Below are 17914 nucleotides of genomic sequence, written 5' to 3'. Positions count from 1 at the left end.
CTGATCTGAACCTGCCCTGCTGCAAGAAGCCTGGACTCTTATTCCCAGATGTTTCAAGAAGCTGTGGAAGCCACCCTACAGCTTCCTGGAAAAGTTGCATCCAGCCCAATGTTTAGCTCAGTCATAGTATCATAGAATGGTTTGGGCTGGAAGGGTCTCCAAAGCTCCTCCAGCTCTGGAGCAGGGCTGGAAAAAAACTCTGGCCTTGTTATATTTGTACCCTTTTACTTCTGATACTTCTCCTCAAAAGGGTTCCCTGCTGTTTTTTGAAATTATTGCCCCAGTACAGAGAGGGTGGTAAGAAGAAACCCAAGGTAGCTCTGGCCTCATCACAAGTGTGGGGCAGGTTAGAGCATTAAATGTGTTCTCATGTATCTGAATGGTGCTTTTGGGGCCAGGCTGTGAGTCATGATGATTAGAGGCACTGACCAGGGGTGGCCAATGTCACAGGGTTCTGGGTCCGCCCTAAGAACTGGTTTTGCATATGAATGTGATTGGAATAGAGCAAAAGTGAGCTCTAAAGATCAGCAAGTGGACTGACTACTCAGGAGAGAGAGGGCCTGGCCTCCTGAGTCCTATTAAAAGAGATTACATGTAGCTTTAAAACTATTTTAGAGTCATGGAGGAGCTGTCAAAATTCTGCTTTATTAAAAAAAAATTAAAAGGTGCAAGCTCGGAAACAGATAGAGGTTATTTTGCATCATTCACCCTCTAATAAATGCTAAAATCCCATCTTGTTTTGGCACAAGAAGTTTATCTACCTGCCCGTTGCCTGCTGTACCAAAGTTTCCTATTCCTTGCAAACCACTCCATTCCTCAGTCACTCCCCGGTGATGCTGTGATCTGTATCCCTTCAGCTTCTCTTCAGAGGGTTGCTCTTCATGGCTAATTTTTAGGTCTGATCTTGCAGTTACCGGTACTTTGAGCTTCAGCTTCCTTTTTAAAACCTGCTCTCAGGACGCATGGCTCTATAGTGATAAGGTTAGTCTGGATTTCTCTTTTCCCACTGGCTTTAGCCACTGTTCTGTAGGATATTCACATGCTCTGTACTCCCACAGCTGTTCCTCTCTCAACATGCACACCCAGCAAAGAGCATAATAGTAACTGGGAGGCTGTTGTTTTAAAAACAATTAAAAGCAGTAGAGTATGTCACCATGGACCTTATTAATGAATTCTGTAACTGAAGTAAATAAGATAATTTTCATGTCTTCCCTCTCTTGCTGTTGCTATAGATGTAAGTTTTAACAACATTTAGACCTCATACTTTCTCCAGACAGTTGCATTTGGTGTGATGCCCTTCCTCTCCGTTGTTCAGTACTGAAGCACAGACAGACAGACTTCCTGCGCATCTCTGCTTCGTTTCCAGTGTGACAGCAGACACGTCCCTCATCCCAAGAATTGTCTCATGTCAGTTCACAGTGGGCATTTGTTTGATCCTTAAGTACAGACACAGCTTGTTCTTCCCAGGTGGAGTTTGCTGGTGTCGTAGCAGAGGACCTGTGTTGCTGGAGAGCTGTTAGTGGGAAGGACACCATCCTCACTGCTGGACCCAGGTGGGTCTGCGATGAGGTACCTGATGAGCATGGGGAAAGATGCCCCCATCTTGAAAACATCCCTTACTGTGCCCACCACAGAGAAATGTTACAGATGCTATTTCAGTACATCGCTCAACTGCCTGGAAAACACAATGTGTTTTAGGGGGTCGTGCCTTGTTGCGAGTAGGGAGGAGTCTGGAAGCTGCAGGTGGACTTTGGCCACAGCACTTGACTCTGTGCTGCTGTTGCTCTTCTGGCTTTAACTGTCTTGTTGTGACACGTGAGGGGCAGAAATGGGCCTTGGCAAAGTTCTTGAAAGAGTCTCAGATGCCATTAAGGATGGGAACCACTCTAGAACTTGTTTTCTAAGTGCCCTGCCCCAGGTCTCTTCTGGGGCTCAGTGGCTCTGGCAGTGCAGACCAGTCAATGCTCAAGGAGCAGTTCCTAAAATGCACCCAGTAGGTGCTTCTCAGGGGTGACAGATGTTCCTATTGGTAAGGATCAACCTATATATGATTTCAGGGCTCAAACGAGGACTGGGTTGAGTGGAAGGTGGGAGAGGCCTCTCATCACAGCCAGAATCAAAAGAAGATTCCTCTCCCTCTGGGGATGTCTGGTTCCATGGGAACATGGGAAAGCTCTGTCCTTCCACCTTAGAAGGTAAGATCAGGCGTTGCAGAAGGTGGAGCACGTGTTCTGTGCTGTGGCCAGAAGAGCTGAAAATGGCAAAATTAGATCTACATCACTGAGCACAAGTTCAGGTGGTGGGAAGGAGGAGTAGGATGCTTTTTTGGACTGTGGTCATCTATGGTGTGCATGAGTCACTTCAGACCCCACCAAGTCCCTCTTTCTCTTGGAAGATGGTGTTCTTCTTTCAATGTCTGTGGACCTTTGCATGCCTGTCAGGATGCCTGGGCTCCCTTGAGATGTGTTGGTGATAGAATGAGGGCTGGTTCCTTTCTAAATGTCTCCTTTCTTTACTACTTTTTCTCATCGTATAAGTTGGGATCACTTAGTCCAAGGAAATCCAAGCTCCTTTCACCTCCTTTATTCTGTATCCCAAGAGAGATGGAGACCTTGGCCTGTAGCATGGTCTGAGACCTGCTTCACACTGGGCATGAAAAGCCCCAGGGCTTTGCGAGTGGGATGAGTGACGGTGCGGCTGCTCTCAGAGCTGGTACATGTGCCTGTGGGTCTCCTCCCAGCCTGGGGCCCAGGTGGCAGGTGCAGGTGGCGGCTCACACAGCTGCAGCTGGCCCAGCCCACAGAGGGCTGTGAGGGCACAGCTGGGGGAAGACCACAAGTTGGCACCTTGCCCTTGGTGCCAGCAAGGCACATTTCCCTTGGCACGGCCCAACTCCAGACCACCGCAGAGCAGGACATCGAGCAGCGAAACCCCCGTCCCGTTCAGTCGTGCCGTTCTGGGCTGTGCAGGGGAAGCCTGGCTGAAGAGCTGACGGTGCACACACCAAGCTTACCTGGTAACGCCTGTGCCACTCCTGTCAAAACTGCCTCTGATGCTTGCGTGTGACCAAGAAGGTGTCTGTTGGTGATTTAAACAAACAAACACGCTCCCAGAGGGTCCAGGGAGGTTATTCTCCCTCTGTACTCGGCACTGGTGAGACCGCTCCTCGAATCCTGTGTTCAGTTCTGGGCCCCTCACCACAAGAAGGATGTTGAGGCTCTGGAGCGAGTCCAGAGAAGAGCAACGAAGCTGGTGAAGGGGCTGGAGAACAGGCCTTATGAGGAACGGCTGAGAGAGCTGGGAGTGTTTAGCCTGGAGAAGAGGAGGCTGAGGGGAGACCTCATTGCTCTCTACAACTACCTGAAAGGAGGTTGTGGAGAGGAGGGAGCTGGCCTCTTCTCCCAAGTGACAGGGGACAGGACAAGAGGGAATGGCCTCAGGCTCCATCAGGGGAGGTTTAGGCTGGACATTAGGAAAAAAAAATTCATAGAAAGGGTCATTGGGCACTGGAACAGGCTGCCCAGGGAGGTGGTTGAGTCACCTTCCCTGGAGGTGTTTAAGGCACGGGTGGACGAGGTGCTGAGGGATATGGTTTAGTGTTTGATAGGAATGGTTGGACTCGATGATCCGGTGGGTCTCTTCCAACCTGGTTATTCTATGATTCTATGATTTTAGTATGAAGACAGATTTAACAAATGGATTGGGTGAGTACACAATACGGGAGGAAGGGAGAGAGCATTGCGGCAGTGACAGGGAGGGGATGAAAGTGCATCTGCAAGCACTGCAGAACCAAGTCCCACTGCTCTTTCCTCCCTCCCACTCCTCAAGAAATTAGAGCATGCAAGCCTCAGGCAAGGTGAGTTCATGTGACACTGAGGAGGTGGGCGTCAGCACGAGCAGCCAGAGCTGCCCTGCTCTCACGAGGGCTCAGCCCATCTGCCAACCAGATCTCTTCAGAAGATGCACTGAAGGGCTGGCCCAGGGAAGGATGGTGAGGGAACAAGTGCCCTTAAGCCAAGTACACACTTCAAATTGGGTTTTGGTGCCTTCTAGAAATAGAAATAAGCTGTCTCATATTCCACCACGTGGTTCAGTACATCCACAGTGGAGCTTCATGTGCTATGGAAATATCTCAGGCTCCTGAGGGAGGCTGTCAGGCCCTATCGATGATGTGCATCTAGCTCATGTTGTGAAGAGTTCCTGCATCAACAGCTTCTTAGCTGGAGGAGAGAAAAGTGTGGGTATACTGAGGAGAAAGGGGAAGAACACAGTGAGAAGCAGTAGAAGTGGAGACACACAAGGGCTGTGCCATGTGGGATGGTTGGTGCCTTTCAGGAGCCCATCTGTGAGCAGTTACTGCAGCACCTTGTAAACCCCCACTTGACCTGGGGAGGAGACTTAGATTAGACATGGGACTTTATGCAAGGGTGTGTAGTAATAGGATGAGAAGGAATTACTATAAATCGTAGAGGGGAAAATTTACATTAGATATTAGGAAGAAATTCTTCACAATGAGGGCGATGAGCCACTGGCACAGGTTGCCCAGGGAAGCTGTGGCTGCCCCATCCCTGGAGGTGTTCAAGGCCAGGTTGGATGGGATCTTGAGCAGCCTGATCCAGTGGGATGTACCTGCCCATGGCAGGGATGGGGTGCACCTGGATGATCTTTAAGGTCCCTTCTAACCCAGACCATTCAATGATTCTGTGACCTTGCTGGAACTCTGACCACCCAGCTAGGACAGCCTGCAGCAGGGAACAATTTCAAGCATCAGGTGAGAAGGCAGGAGTGCTTACCCTGATACCCCTTCCCTTTGCTGTGTTAACCTCTTGCTTTGTCAGTATTTCTTATGCTTTAGGATTTTAGCTGACCCTCCCCCAGCTGCTGGAGCATGGTATTAGGAAATATTAGTACAGCATACTTTGAATTCACATAGATTTTGTAGAAAAAGAATTTGAGACTTCCCTTTTTTAGAACAAGAAGCACTGCTGTTCTGAGTACGACGGTGTGGCATCTTGTTTGGAATTTCCCTTGCTTTCTATATTTACACATGCAGCAAAGCCACAGGAAATGGAAGTTTAAAAAAATGCCGTAGAGCATAGGTATCTGCTTCTTGAACACATTTTATTCTTGTAGTCAGTTCTATTATTAGTGAGCATTTAATCTTGAGGTATCGTTTAAGGCTTGTTTTAAAAGATGTGATGTCCTAAATGGCTGGAGGGGGGAGCAGACTTTGCTTTAAAAGCTGCAGACGATCGGAGAAGCTTTCTGGGCTCTGCACTACCTGTGCTACAGGAGACGGCATTAGTGTTGAGCTTGTCGTCTTTGGGACTTTTGGGGTAGGGACCAACTTCTGAGGCGGCTTCTCCCAGTTGTATTTTCTGAGGTTCAGTGAGTCAGCCCTGCCTACAGCTGCTGCCGTGGTTGTGTGCTAAGGGTCTACTTCTGCATGGCAACCAGCACAGTTATTAGTAAACAGCTTTTACTTCAGAATCCCAAGCAAAATACGTTATAATAAGGTCCAGGAGTAAGGAGAACCAGCTCGCAGCTTGGAGCATACATGGTCTGAAAAACGTCATTGTTGGTGGGACAGCTGCCTAGGAGCTCTGAGCTTAGCCTGGGTCTGAACTCAGGCTGGTTTGCAGAGCAAAACTGGGGGCAGGTCATTTAATGAGGGAGAAATTTTGCAAGAGATGGATGAATCATGAAAGTAACTGTACAAATGCATCTTGGCAGCTCTTGATACGCTAAGACCTACTCCTACAAGTCCTGAAAGAGACAGTTACCCTGCCTCCTTCCAGCCTCCCTGGATCTACAGAAGTACCTCCATCTTCTAGTATTGGCGTGTTTCTCCAGTACAAGCATTGCTCACCAGCAATGAGAGATTTACAGAAGCCTAAACGGACGTTAGCTTTGCATGATAACAGGATTTGGTTTTCTTGGATGCCTTTAATTACTGATAGAGCAAATATGGAACCAAGTCCCACACAGTCATAGAGTTTTTCTGTATGATTTCAAGAGTCTCTTGTGTGAGAATTTGTTTCTGCAGTTTTACAGATGATGCGCGTTTCAGCAAACAACTGTAGTAGGAGTGGAGAATGAAAGTTCATAAAGTTTAAGCTACTGGATCTCTTCTTCTTTTATGCTGTTACTTTCTTACTCATATTCCCTTATTGGTCTCTTTCAGGAAAGGAGCTTTTGCCACTTAACCAAACAAGACACATGTTACTTGGACAGCCATCCAAGGGGCAGAGAAAACCGGTGTGAGGCCACAAGAAGTTTTTCTTAATTTAAAGGGTTCAAAAAATGCCAGGGACTCATGGCTGTTTTCACTTCCTGAATTGTGAGTGTAGGTGGTGGTGGTTGTTGCTAGGGATGCCTTCATCTCTGTGCTTTCCCTGGTGAGAAGAGGACCAGTAAAGACTTTATAGTGTTTCTTCAAGAAATCCACTAGTGACTTTGGTGTACAATTCAAAGCACTGGGTAATAGACAAGTTTTCTTAGGAGGTATAGTTTATGCCTTATAATCTGAAACAAACATTTGTGTTTTAGACACTGATAGTTCTTCATGGTGTGTCACTGGTTTCTTGGTTAAACCAAAACAAGAAAGAAATAGGTAGGGCCTTTTACCAGCCAGAAAAAAAAACCCAAACCCAAAACACCTCAGTAGGAAATGGTAAAGTAGAATAGCTCTGAATCAAGGTATTTTTACACAGAAAAACTGCAGATGTGTCCTAGATTTTTGCCATGCGTGTTCAAATTCCAGTCGTCATTTTTTGCATAGGTTTAGGCAGTTGCTGTAATCTGTGCTTGACCTATAACTTCACCTGTGTGTCCGTCGGTCCAGTATGGTCCTCATTGTAGGTACATATATCCAGTTTCCCAGCACTGAGGTGCCCTCCTTTCCCAGAATTCATACTAATCTCTTCATTGACTGAGGAGTAGCTCACGGGTCTTAAACCAACAAGAACATGTCCTATTAATTTCCGTGTACTGCAGATTCTCAGATCTAATTCTGATAGGTGCAGCTCAGTCTGTCCAACTCTACCTACAGGGATTAACATGAGCAGAAACCTTTAGCAGACGAACTTCTGACTTATGTATTAAAGCAGTGATATCTCAATGCCATAAAAAAGGTGCTGCCAAGATCTAGCTGACTTTGTGTTCGTCTTTGTATCATAATGTGAACCACTAAAAAAGAAATCCATAACCTACTGTATCAGTCACTGGCGATAGAGCACTGCTGTACACGGGAGCTGTAAACAAGGCCTGTCCAATACAAACGCTCTGAACAAGATTAGCTTATGCCACAGGAAGTTTAATCATATGTTTCTCAGCCTGTGTTGTGGGCTGTTTCTGATCTCTGAGACCTTAAAAGGCAATGTATAAAATGGTCACCAAAAAAAAAAAAAAAGGGAAAAAATAATCTCTGTATGTTTGTGCATGTTGTGTTGGAAAAAACAAGCTAGAAATTACTCACAGGTTCTCAGCCAGCTAAAGATTAGATTAATAAGAACCATTGCACCTGCATGCTACAGCCCATGTGTGTTTCTTATTTTTGTAATATCCCATGTATGGCAACATTGGCATAAATTGTCTTCCTTTGGAGCTGTAACAGGATCAGGAAAAGGGAAGATCAAGTTAAATATCCGTAATCCTGAAGTGTAGTAATAGGAAGAAAGCAAAGCAGAAGACAGGAATGTTGTTATATAATGCTCTTCATTATCATGAAAGGTCATGGTTGTACTAGGCTGTTCCTCTGTATCTTATCATTAACTCCAGCTTTGACATAGAATCATAGAATCGCTTGGTTGGAAAAGACCTCTGAGATCACCAAGTCCAACCATACCTGTCCAGTACTGAGCCAGATCCTTGAGCACTTCATCTACCTCGCTTTTAAATCCCTCCAGGGATGGAGACTCCACCACCTCCCTGGGCAGCTTCTGCCAGTGCCCACAAACCCCTTCTGTGAAGAAATTTTTCCTGATATCTGATCTGAACCTGCCCTACTGCAAGAAGCCTGGACTCTTATTCCCAGATGTTTCAAGAAGCTGTGGAAGCCACCCTACAGCTTCCTGGAAAAGTTGCATCCAGCCCAATGTTTAGCTCAGTCATAGTATCATAGAATGGTTTGGGCTGGAAGGGTCTCCAAAGCTCCTCCAGCTCTGGAGCAGGGCTGGAAAAAAACTCTGGCCTTGTTATATTTGTACCCTTTTACTTCTGATACTTCTCCTCAAAAGGGTTCCCTGCTATTTTTTGAAATTATTGCCAGTACAGAGAGGGTGGTAAGAAGAAACCCAAGGTAGCTCTGGCCTCATCACAAGTGTGGGGCAGGTTAGAGCATTAAATGTGTTCTCATGTATCTGAAAGGTCCTTCTTCCGCTCATAAACAAGGAGAAATTTTTCAACATATTTGAAAGTAGTTTGAGACACTGGTTCTCACTGAAGTAATGAAATAACTCATATCTGAAATCATGACATTTAGTTAGTCCCAGTAACTGTACCCAGGGCTATTTCACATTTAAATACTTACACTGAAAGAGATTTTGACCACTTCACTAGTGTAGTAAAGCAGCTGCACAATTGCTTTTATTATAAAAATAATCCTCAGGTGAAACAGGAATACAATCAATACTTACACAAATACACATTTACAAGTGTGTAAAATAGTGGCACAGAAAAAATAAATATCCCTGTACAATGTTTCTGTGCAAAAAGACAGGCTAGTTTTAGTCAATAACCAGCCCTTGTACGTTTTCTTCACTTCTCCTGATTTCAGTTGAACACAAGGATTTGCAGATGTCTGAAAGTTCAGCCTCAATAGACAAGAAAACACTTTCACTTTTAATCCAGTTAAAGCGCAATAACATTTTTTTCCATCTTCAGCCAGAATGCTCCTCCCTGCTTTCTTCAGCCTACGCTTTTGGAAGATGAGGAAAATTTCAAGTTCGGTTTTGGGTTTTTTTTTTTCCACAAGCCTTCAGACTGCTGTAAAGAATTAGACTCAAATACAGGTCAAGCTGCACTCTGAACCTAGCCACCACCGTAGGTTTTCGTTTAGTCTGTAGTAGAATTTGCATTGTGCTTGCCTTCCTCGTAGTTGTCAAAAATAATTCTTCATCAAAACACTTTGCTTTATATCTTGAAGCCTTTCACACAGTCCAAGAGAAGGTGAAATCAAATAAGAGGTAGATGTTGTTCATCCTCCTAATTCCTGGTTTAGGACTGTAGGAGAGCAAAGTTTTACTGTCTATAAAGTAGTGATTGACTTGCACTTGACTTGCATCACGTGGTCACTGACAACATTCAGCAACATGCTTGAGGAATTCATCACTCAGTTCATCACTGAAAAACCTCATACAATGAGGGCATCTAAGTTCACCCTGTGCCCTGCCCTCAGATCCCAAGTTCCCATTGTCCACAGGAGGAGAAGCTTGTTCAGACTGTGAAGATGTTCTTCCCCTGCCTGTTTGGCCTGGGCTGTTGCCTCGTAGATGTTCAACATTCGTCTGTGCGTACATATGATTTTGGTTAGGAATGTGAACTCTGAAATGACTGCTTGTGTCCCTGGAGTCCTAGAAAAAAATGAAGAGGAGCTCTTTAAAAAGATGCAACAAAAAGATATTCTTTATCAGAACATTTTATCATCTTTATCTGCTCTTGTTTGTTTGTTTTATCTGAAGACTCATAAATAAAATATTCATCAGTTTTATTAACCTAGTTGTAAAGGCTTGAGGAAAACACAAAATAGAGTCAGTATGGTGTTTCAAAGACACCACTGTTACAAGAGTCATGGACATCCTTTAAGAATCCTCCCTTATTATGCTGAACCAAAACAGAAGGAAGATGGACTGGAGAGGGGTATTACAGCTGTATTGAGAAGCATCTCCACTAGAACTGCCGATGAAATAACATTATTTTTTTGATAGCTGCACTGAGCTGAAATGGATTTAAACTACTAAGATTTGTTTTTATATATATTTTTGTCCCGAATCCTGTTGGAATGCTTTAATTGTAAAAGTAGCATGTTGCTTTCTCACCTGTCGTCTTGCCAGCTGGTGTTGCAGGCATGCAACTTCTGCCTGAAGCTCTTGTATTTTACTCTGTGCTCGTTCTCTGTCTGATCTCTCAGATGTGAAATCATCTTTATAAACTAGGACCTAAAAAAGAATTAAGATGTTAAAATTTTATAAATCAGAGCATTGACAGGTTAGATTAAAAAGCTGGAGCTGTGATTCCTTGGTTTGTAAATACTTGTTCACAGAACCTCAATATTATCTTCTCTATGATATTCATGCTGTAAAGGTAGTTGTATTTCTTTTTCAGATCTTTCTGATTTGGTATTGAAGCCAGCAGAGGGGCACACAGTTAAGTAGCAACTTTCCTTTAAGTCTGTCTTGTTGAGTAACAATATGGCCAAATGTGCCAAGACAAGTAGAAATGTCTAAAGAAATAATTTCTTTTTTCCCCTTGGACATCAGTGGTCTGGGGAGAAATTAAGAATTCCCACCTCTAGGAAATAGAAACTTAATGACCTGTTGCTCCAGCATTTGTATTCGCTCATTATCTCCTTCACTAGCCTTCTTCACATCTTCTAATTCTCTCTTTGTTTTTATACATTCATTCATTTTTTCTTCCAGTAGCTTGTTTAACCGGACTATCTCCTTGTGCATCAGGTCAGAATTCGTTTGCACTGAAGTTCCGCCGTGCTGCTGCTCCAGTTGTGCCTTCATTTCTCTCAGCTGCAAGTGGAGTCGCTTCACGTACTCATCCCTACTTGCATCGTATTTCTGCCATTTTGCATTTAAGTCTTCCACCTGAAAGATTATCCAGAAAAGCCATGAAGAACAAAACCACAAACATGGAGAAACAAACTTCAAGCGCACACAGACTGTACATGCAGGACCAAAATTCCCTAAAAGATAGATAATCCACTTAGTGTGGATAAGCTGCTTTGCAGGAGAACAGAAGGTCATGCAGTAAGCCGGGCTCCTCACAGGCAGCCTGCGTTTGCCAATCCACAGGCACAACACTAAGTAATATGGGATGGAAGTGGTTGGCAGTCATCCTGGGCCTAGTGCTCTTCTCCCAGGGTGGAATACGGATGCATGGGAAGAACGTAAAATCTTTTTTCTGCAGTGTGTTTTTAACAGTAAAACTCCAATAACATTAAAATAATGTACTAAGTTGTACTTAGCTAAGGGAACAAAGTCTGTGCACCATGTTGAAGGGATTAAAAGAAATTTTGGACTTGCATTAAACTGTCATTTAATTAGATTAACCAAGCCTTACCTATTCCAAATTTACTGTAATTCAAAATACTCATCAAATCTTAATCTTGTACAGAATGAAAGTACTCACATGAGCTACTTTTTGTTTTAACATCCTGTTTTCCTCTTGTAGGTTGCAGATAAGAGCTTGAAGTGAAGTTTCATTGTCTAAAAGCTATAATTTTCAGATAAAGGAAGTGTTACTTTGACAGAAAAATCCCAAACACTACTTAGCTAATGCTGTTAAACACTAAATGATTTTTTTTAATTCCTCTAAAACTATTTGCTGTCAGTGAAAAAAACCACACACACCTAGGTCTATTCATTTGTACAGAATATATTTCTAAATACTAACAGTACAGCCTACAGCTTTCATTAATAATAAGCAGAGCAAAAACATACTTAGGTTTTTACCACCTTGGCATTGCTTTTAAATGTGTGGTGTCATAAAAACCATATTTGTCTTACAAAATTTTGAGCCTAGTAAAGGTAAGAAGAAAAATACCACACATTTTACATGTACGAGGGTTTACAGTGGTTATGAGAGATTAACAGTTTACACAAACTCCTTGGAAACTTCTTGTCTGGAGTAGGAGACTGCAGGACAAAGACAGATATGCCTTCATCTTGCTTAGTTATTACTGTCAATTTTGGCCAGTACTAGGAAGAAATTACAGAGGGGAAAAAACCCTGCTTGCTAAATAATTGACTAAAATGATACCTCTTTTTTACAGTTGTGACATCTGCTTAAAAAAACCCTGGTGTATGTGAGTAATATAGAACACTTTTGTACAAAATTCCCTAGAATCAGCTAGTAATTGCATCTGAAATTTCTCTTCAATAGGGAAGTCCCCACCGTACAAGGTTAGGTACTTATTACAGAAATCAAAGGCAATCAAGCTTCCTGTCTATCAATTACACAGAAAATATGATAATCCTAAATACTTCAGGTCCCTCAAAAAGTCCTTTTTTCTCATATGCAGTCAACGTCTAACTGTTCCTTACAGGTAACTTCAATGTGAATAATTTTTCTTTGGAAATGCTCCTGGGATGTTTTACAAAGTAGAAGTGAGCATGTATAGAGTTTAGCATAAAAGCATAAATGAGTGGTCATGCGGAACACAGCATGACCCCTATGTAGCAGTAAAAGCATGAGATGGAATTATTCTTTTTTATGAGAACTGGCTGTAGCATCAAGCCGAGACTCTGCTCTGTGATTAGATATAGCACATCTAATGTATTTCCTTATGATGTTTTTATTAATTACTTAACAACTCTGAACCATCACAACTTCTGGAACAACAGAACAACACGATCTACCCTCTCCTCTAGCCTAATCTGAGAAGCTTCAGCTTAGGTGATGATGCAGTAAAGCCACACAGCCATTCGCAAAGTACGCGAAAAACCAGGTGTTTGTTTGTGCCCCTCAGCAGCATTTCTGCCACCTTGCTATCATGAAGCAATTATTCTAAATGTCCCTGCTGGAAAGATACATTGCCTTGCACTGGCAGGCCAGGGGGGAACCCCAGAGCAAAAATAAAAGGTAAGACACCTTGACTCATTCTTCCCTAACCAACTTGCCATAGGTCTGTACTACATGTGCAAAGCCAAATTGTGATCCGAGACAACCACATGCTACGAAGTTCTTACATAAATAAAAAAAAATCTCTATTTTGTTTTGTGATTTAGATGCTTAAACAAGTAATCAAGAGAGATCAGCTTCAAAAGCACGGCACTATTTAGCGATGCCTAGAAGCATGCTGCAGTATAAAGAAGGTACTGTCTCCTATAAATGCAGGGAAGAATCGTAATCACGGAATTGCTGAGGTTGGAAGGGACCCCTCAAGTTCCTCTCCTCTCCAAAAATGCCTCTGATAATATGTGGGATGGCAAAAATGCAAGTGATTGACAACTGGTTCCATCCTAAATTTTTGTTGTGGAATTATTTAAAGCTTGCCACGGTAGTCTCTTCACCCTCCGTGAAATTATTTAGACGGATGTTTCTCACCACTCCTCAGTTACAGCTATCATACTGTAATTAACACCTCAGAAGCTAGGAAGACTTTGAAGAAACATAGTAGAAGTAAGAATACCTGATCAGATCTTTCGGTAGGCATCTGGTCATCAGAACTCCCCTTCTCTTTTCTTTGCTTCTCTTCTAGACATTTTGCCAGATGTTGGCACATTTCTGCTGTGGATGCTAATTTGCGCTGAAGCTGGTGAGTTTCATCAGTGAGTGAGCGGCACAGAACGTCACTGGTGGCCTGAGCCTTCTCCCTCTCTGCCAAGCTCTTCTGCAGTCGTAAGATTTCTCTCTCCTTTTCATATGGAGGCTGATTTATTATCTGCTGTATCTCTTCATTTTTCTCCTCTAGTTGCTGATTCAGCTTTTGTACTTCCTAAACATGAAGTGGGGAGGGGGAAGTTACTTAAAAGCAAAGCAAACTCAACAGCAAAAATATGTCTGCGACTGAATTCCACGTTGCAATAATTCCGTATTGTAGTAATTCCATATTGCTCCTACACTCACTGCAAAGTACTTTAAAATTAAAATTCAGACACGTGGTGTAAATATTGGGGTTGCCCTGCGCAGGGATAGGAGTTGGACTCTATGATCCTTGGGGATCCCTTCCAACTCAGGTTATTCTGTGATTCTGTAAAATAAATCCCATTCATTTCTATATAAACACTCAGCCTTGGCACTGACAGATCAATCCATCAAAATCAAAAATCGCTGAGAGAGCTACACAAGCACTTCCTTGTCACTAGAACGAAGGAAGATTTTACAGAAATATACACAGCAGGAGCCAACTAAAGGCAGAACTTACAAGAAACATAGGTTAAAAGGAATAACTATGAAGACTGAGAAAGGCTTACTGATCCTGCATTCTGAATTACCAGATGGTAGAGATTTTCCTCAACAGAAATGGAACTGGAAAGTCTTAACAACCAGTGAAGCATATTTATTGCCTGGCACTGTCACAGGAACAAAGCAGAAGGAGCATACACGGCAGCTTTCCCAGAGGATGAGTGCTCAGGACAAGCAAACAAACAATGAAATCCGTGTGGCAGCAATTTTAGCTATAGCTGCCTTGCCAAGGTGCGTGAGGAGCTCTGACATACTCGTAGGAAACAACCGTGTATCTCGTTGCCAGGTGTTTTTGTTGTTGAATTGGAAGCTCTGTGGGAACAACCACACCGCATTAAGTAAACGTCTCTGCAAGTGCCTTAAGAAGGAAGAAGTTCGCTCGCTTACTGGGGTAAACCCCTCTGTAGTGCACGCACCTAAAGTACACCAGTCCAGACTTTGCCAAGAAAAGCTGGTGCTCAATATCCTCCAAACCTAGTGGGTGCTGGTAACAGAAACCTCTGCAGCACCGCTCCTCATAATCAATGATGCCCTGGTTGCCAGCACAGACCGTGAGACAGGTACAAGCTTGCCTCTACCCTTTCAGTTCTTCGGGAGTGCTAATAGAGCTGGAAATCAGAGGGAGCACTCTTTGCCAGCATGTAGGCCTCCAACTTCACAAAATGTCATTTTTTGTTGTTCTTATTATTTTCACTGACAATTATTTGAGTTTTTCTGATATTTCTAAATAATAAAATTAATATCTAACTTACAGAAAATAGCACACGTTCTTATTACTGATATTTAAACTGTTCAGCATCGTGCTAATTTCCCCTTTCCTATAGCTTAGAGACATTCAGCATCAGACTTCATACTGAGATACCACAGGCTTGTCATCTGTCTGCAGAGCACCAGCCAGATCACCTCCTGTTACAAATTTCCAAACTTGAACTTATTTTAAAAGTATTTTAGGTGACTGTCACACATAGGAAATGTTTTGTATAAGCATTAGGTCAAAAGATTACTTATGACAAAAATACTTGTTTCAATTTTAAGCACTGCTTCTCCATTTGGAAATTCCTTTATGTGGCTTCACGTAGAAATAAATGCTTCAAAGTTCTTTAAGCATTTCAGACTGAACATGGGAAAGTTTCAATGACAGTAACAAAAAGCAGCAGTTGTGGCAGAGGGGAGGGGATGCCGTTCTGAGACTTTTTTTCACCGTCATAAAACTCTCCTGAACTCCCTAATCTATCCCCTCACATTGCAGCCTTGCCAGTTACTTCTCCAAGTATTAACATGCTGCCTTAAAGTCAATTAAAAAATCCACCTTTAAGCTCGCTTCAAAAATAAAGCCCTGTCTCTTGCCATAAATGCGAGTGAGCACTCTGAATGCAAAACCTCCACATCCTCTGCTCACAACAGCCACTGCTGGGCTTACTATGATACTGAAAATGCCAGCAGATAAACTCTCTAAGACTCGTTTTGGAGTTTTAGAAAGCAAGCATCCTTTATCAGGGCTGGGCAACATGAGAGAGTGATCTCCATCAATCATGTGCACCAAGACAAGAGCTGGGACAGAACAGATTTCCCACTTACAGGCATGAGGATAAGTTTTCCCACGAATCTTATGCATATTCTATTACTTCTCAAGGACTAATTTTAATGTTATGAACCTCACAACGGTCAAACCCCTTGCTCATTGGGAGCTGGCTCCAGCTCTCTGTTTGACCTTGTGTTCGAGAAAGGGACAGGCTGCAGAGGGTATCGCAAAAGACACATCTGTTCAGCACTCATCACACCGAACACAAGAGCTTCTCGTCTCTGAAGAGTGTCTGGGAAAATACCATTTGTAAGAACACACTCTCTCAGAGGGACATTCTAACTTTGAAAACATACAATTACTTAGAAGAAACTTAATTCTCCTTTATCTGAAATCAGAAATACTCCACTTGTTGTGACAGTTACTAGTTCTTAGAATCACAGAATCTCTAGGTTGGAAAAGACCTTTTAGGTCACCAAGTCCAACCATTCCTATCTGCCAGTAAACTATGTCCCTGAGCATCTCGCCCACCCATCTTTTAAACACCTCCAGGGATGGTGACTCAATCACTTCCCTGGGCAGCCTCTACCAGTGCCCAATGACCCTTTCTGTGAAAAAGTTTTTCCTAATACCCAGCCTGAATCTCCCCTGATGGAGCTTGAGGCCATTGCCCTTGTCCTGTCCCCTGTCACCTGGGAGAAGAGGCCAGCACCCTCCTCTCTACAACCTCCTTTCAGGTAGTTGCAGAGAGCAATGAGGTCTCCCCTCAGCCTCCTCTTCTCCAGGCTAAACACCCCCAGCTCTCTCAGCCGCTCCTCATGAGGCCTGTTCTCCAGCCCCCTCACCAGCTACGTTGCTCTTCTCTGGACTCGCTCCAGAGCCTCAACATCCTTCTTGTGGTGAGGGGCCCAGAACTGAACGCAGGATTCGAGGAGCGGTCTCACCAGTGCCGAGTACAGAGGGAGAATAACCTCCCTGGACCTGCTGGTCACACCGTTTCTGATCCAAGCCAAGATGCCCTTGGCCTTCTTGGCCACCTGGGCCACTGCTGGCTCATGTTCAGTCGCTGTCAACCAACACCCCCAGGTCCCTCCCCTCCGGGCAGCTTTCCTGGTCTGTAGCGCTGCACAGGGTTGTTGTGCCCCAAGTGCAGGACCCGGCACTTGGCCTTGGACCCCGTTGCGGAGCCTCCGGCAGATCGATCCTCCCTCCCAGGGCGCCCCCCGCCGTGCGGCCCCGCTCGCCCCTCACCTGCCGCAGCGCCTCCTCGCTGCGCGCCCACAGCCGCTGCCCGTCCCGGAGCTGCCGCCGCGCCCGGCCCAGCTGCTCCACCAGGCTCTCCACCAGCGACCCCGCCGGCTCCGCGCCCGCCTCCGCCCGCCGCTCGGCGCGGCCCCGCAGCTCCCGCAGCGCCGCCTCCTTGGCCGCCAGCTGCAGCTGCAGCTGCTTCAGCTGCCGCGCGGACTCGTGGTACAGGGCGCAGAGCGCGTCGTAGCGAGGCGCTTTGCTCTTGGAGCTCCCGCTCTCCCGCGGCGGCGGCGGCGCCTCCTCCGCCCGCTTCAAGCGCGCGGCCGCGGGGTCGGCGCCGCTCGCCTCGCCGACGGAGCACATGGCCGGGAGCTGCGGCCGCCGCGGGGCCCGCCGGGCGGGTATAAGAACCCGCGGCCGCCGCTCCCTCCGCCCGCCCCGCCGCGCTCGGGGGCGGCCGCGCGGCCCCGCCCGGCGCCCGGGGAATCCCGGGAGGAGGAGCCGGGCGGGGAAACCCGCGGGGAGGGGGGGGAGGCAGCCGGGGGGAGAGGGGAACGGGGCAGGGGAGAGAGGGGGAGAAAGGCAGCCGGGGGGAATGGGAGAGGGGGATAGAGGGAGAGAGGAATGGGATGGAGGGGGGAAAGACAGCCGAGGGGGAATGGGGCGGGAAGGAGAAGGGGATAGAGGGGGGAGAAAGGCAGTCGGCGGGGGGGAATGGGAGAGGGGGATGGAGGGAAGGAAAATGTGGAGGGATAGAGACGAGGGGAATGGGAGAGGGGGATGGGATGGAGGGAGGGAGGAATGGGATGGAGGGAGAGAGGAATGGGATGGAAGGGGGAAAAGGCGGCCCGGGGGGGATTGGGGAGTGAGACACAGCGGAATAGAAAGTGGGAGGGGGGGAAAAGGGAAAAGGGAGCCTGGAGGGGTGGGAGAGGGGGATGAAGGAGAAAATTTGGAGGGATGGAGAGGGGGATAGAGGGGAAGAAAGGCAGCCGGGGGGGAATGGGA

The 17914-nt window shown here is 45.4% G+C and overlaps 1 protein-coding gene across 1 annotated transcript; it reads right to left on the bottom strand.

Annotated features, from left to right (window-relative positions):
- Window positions 1-8287: 8287 nt before the first annotated feature.
- Window positions 8288-17271, bottom strand: TNIP2 (TNFAIP3 interacting protein 2). Its single transcript, XM_069856458.1, has 6 exons — window positions 16910-17271; window positions 13361-13666; window positions 11359-11442; window positions 10533-10814; window positions 10038-10157; window positions 8288-9572 (listed from the first exon to the last, which is right to left on the bottom strand). The coding sequence occupies exons 1-6, from the start codon at window positions 17267-17269 to the stop codon at window positions 9291-9293; spliced, it is 1434 nt and encodes a 477-aa protein (XP_069712559.1). The 5' UTR covers window positions 17270-17271; the 3' UTR covers window positions 8288-9290.
- Between the last annotated feature and the right edge of the window lie 643 nt (window positions 17272-17914).

Source organism: Phaenicophaeus curvirostris, chromosome 4 (genome assembly GCF_032191515.1).
Source record: "Phaenicophaeus curvirostris isolate KB17595 chromosome 4, BPBGC_Pcur_1.0, whole genome shotgun sequence".
Classification (NCBI taxonomy): Eukaryota; Metazoa; Chordata; class Aves; order Cuculiformes; family Cuculidae; genus Phaenicophaeus; species Phaenicophaeus curvirostris.
Note: the sequence above shows the minus strand (reverse complement) of the source record. Positions and strands in the feature narration are given on the sequence as shown.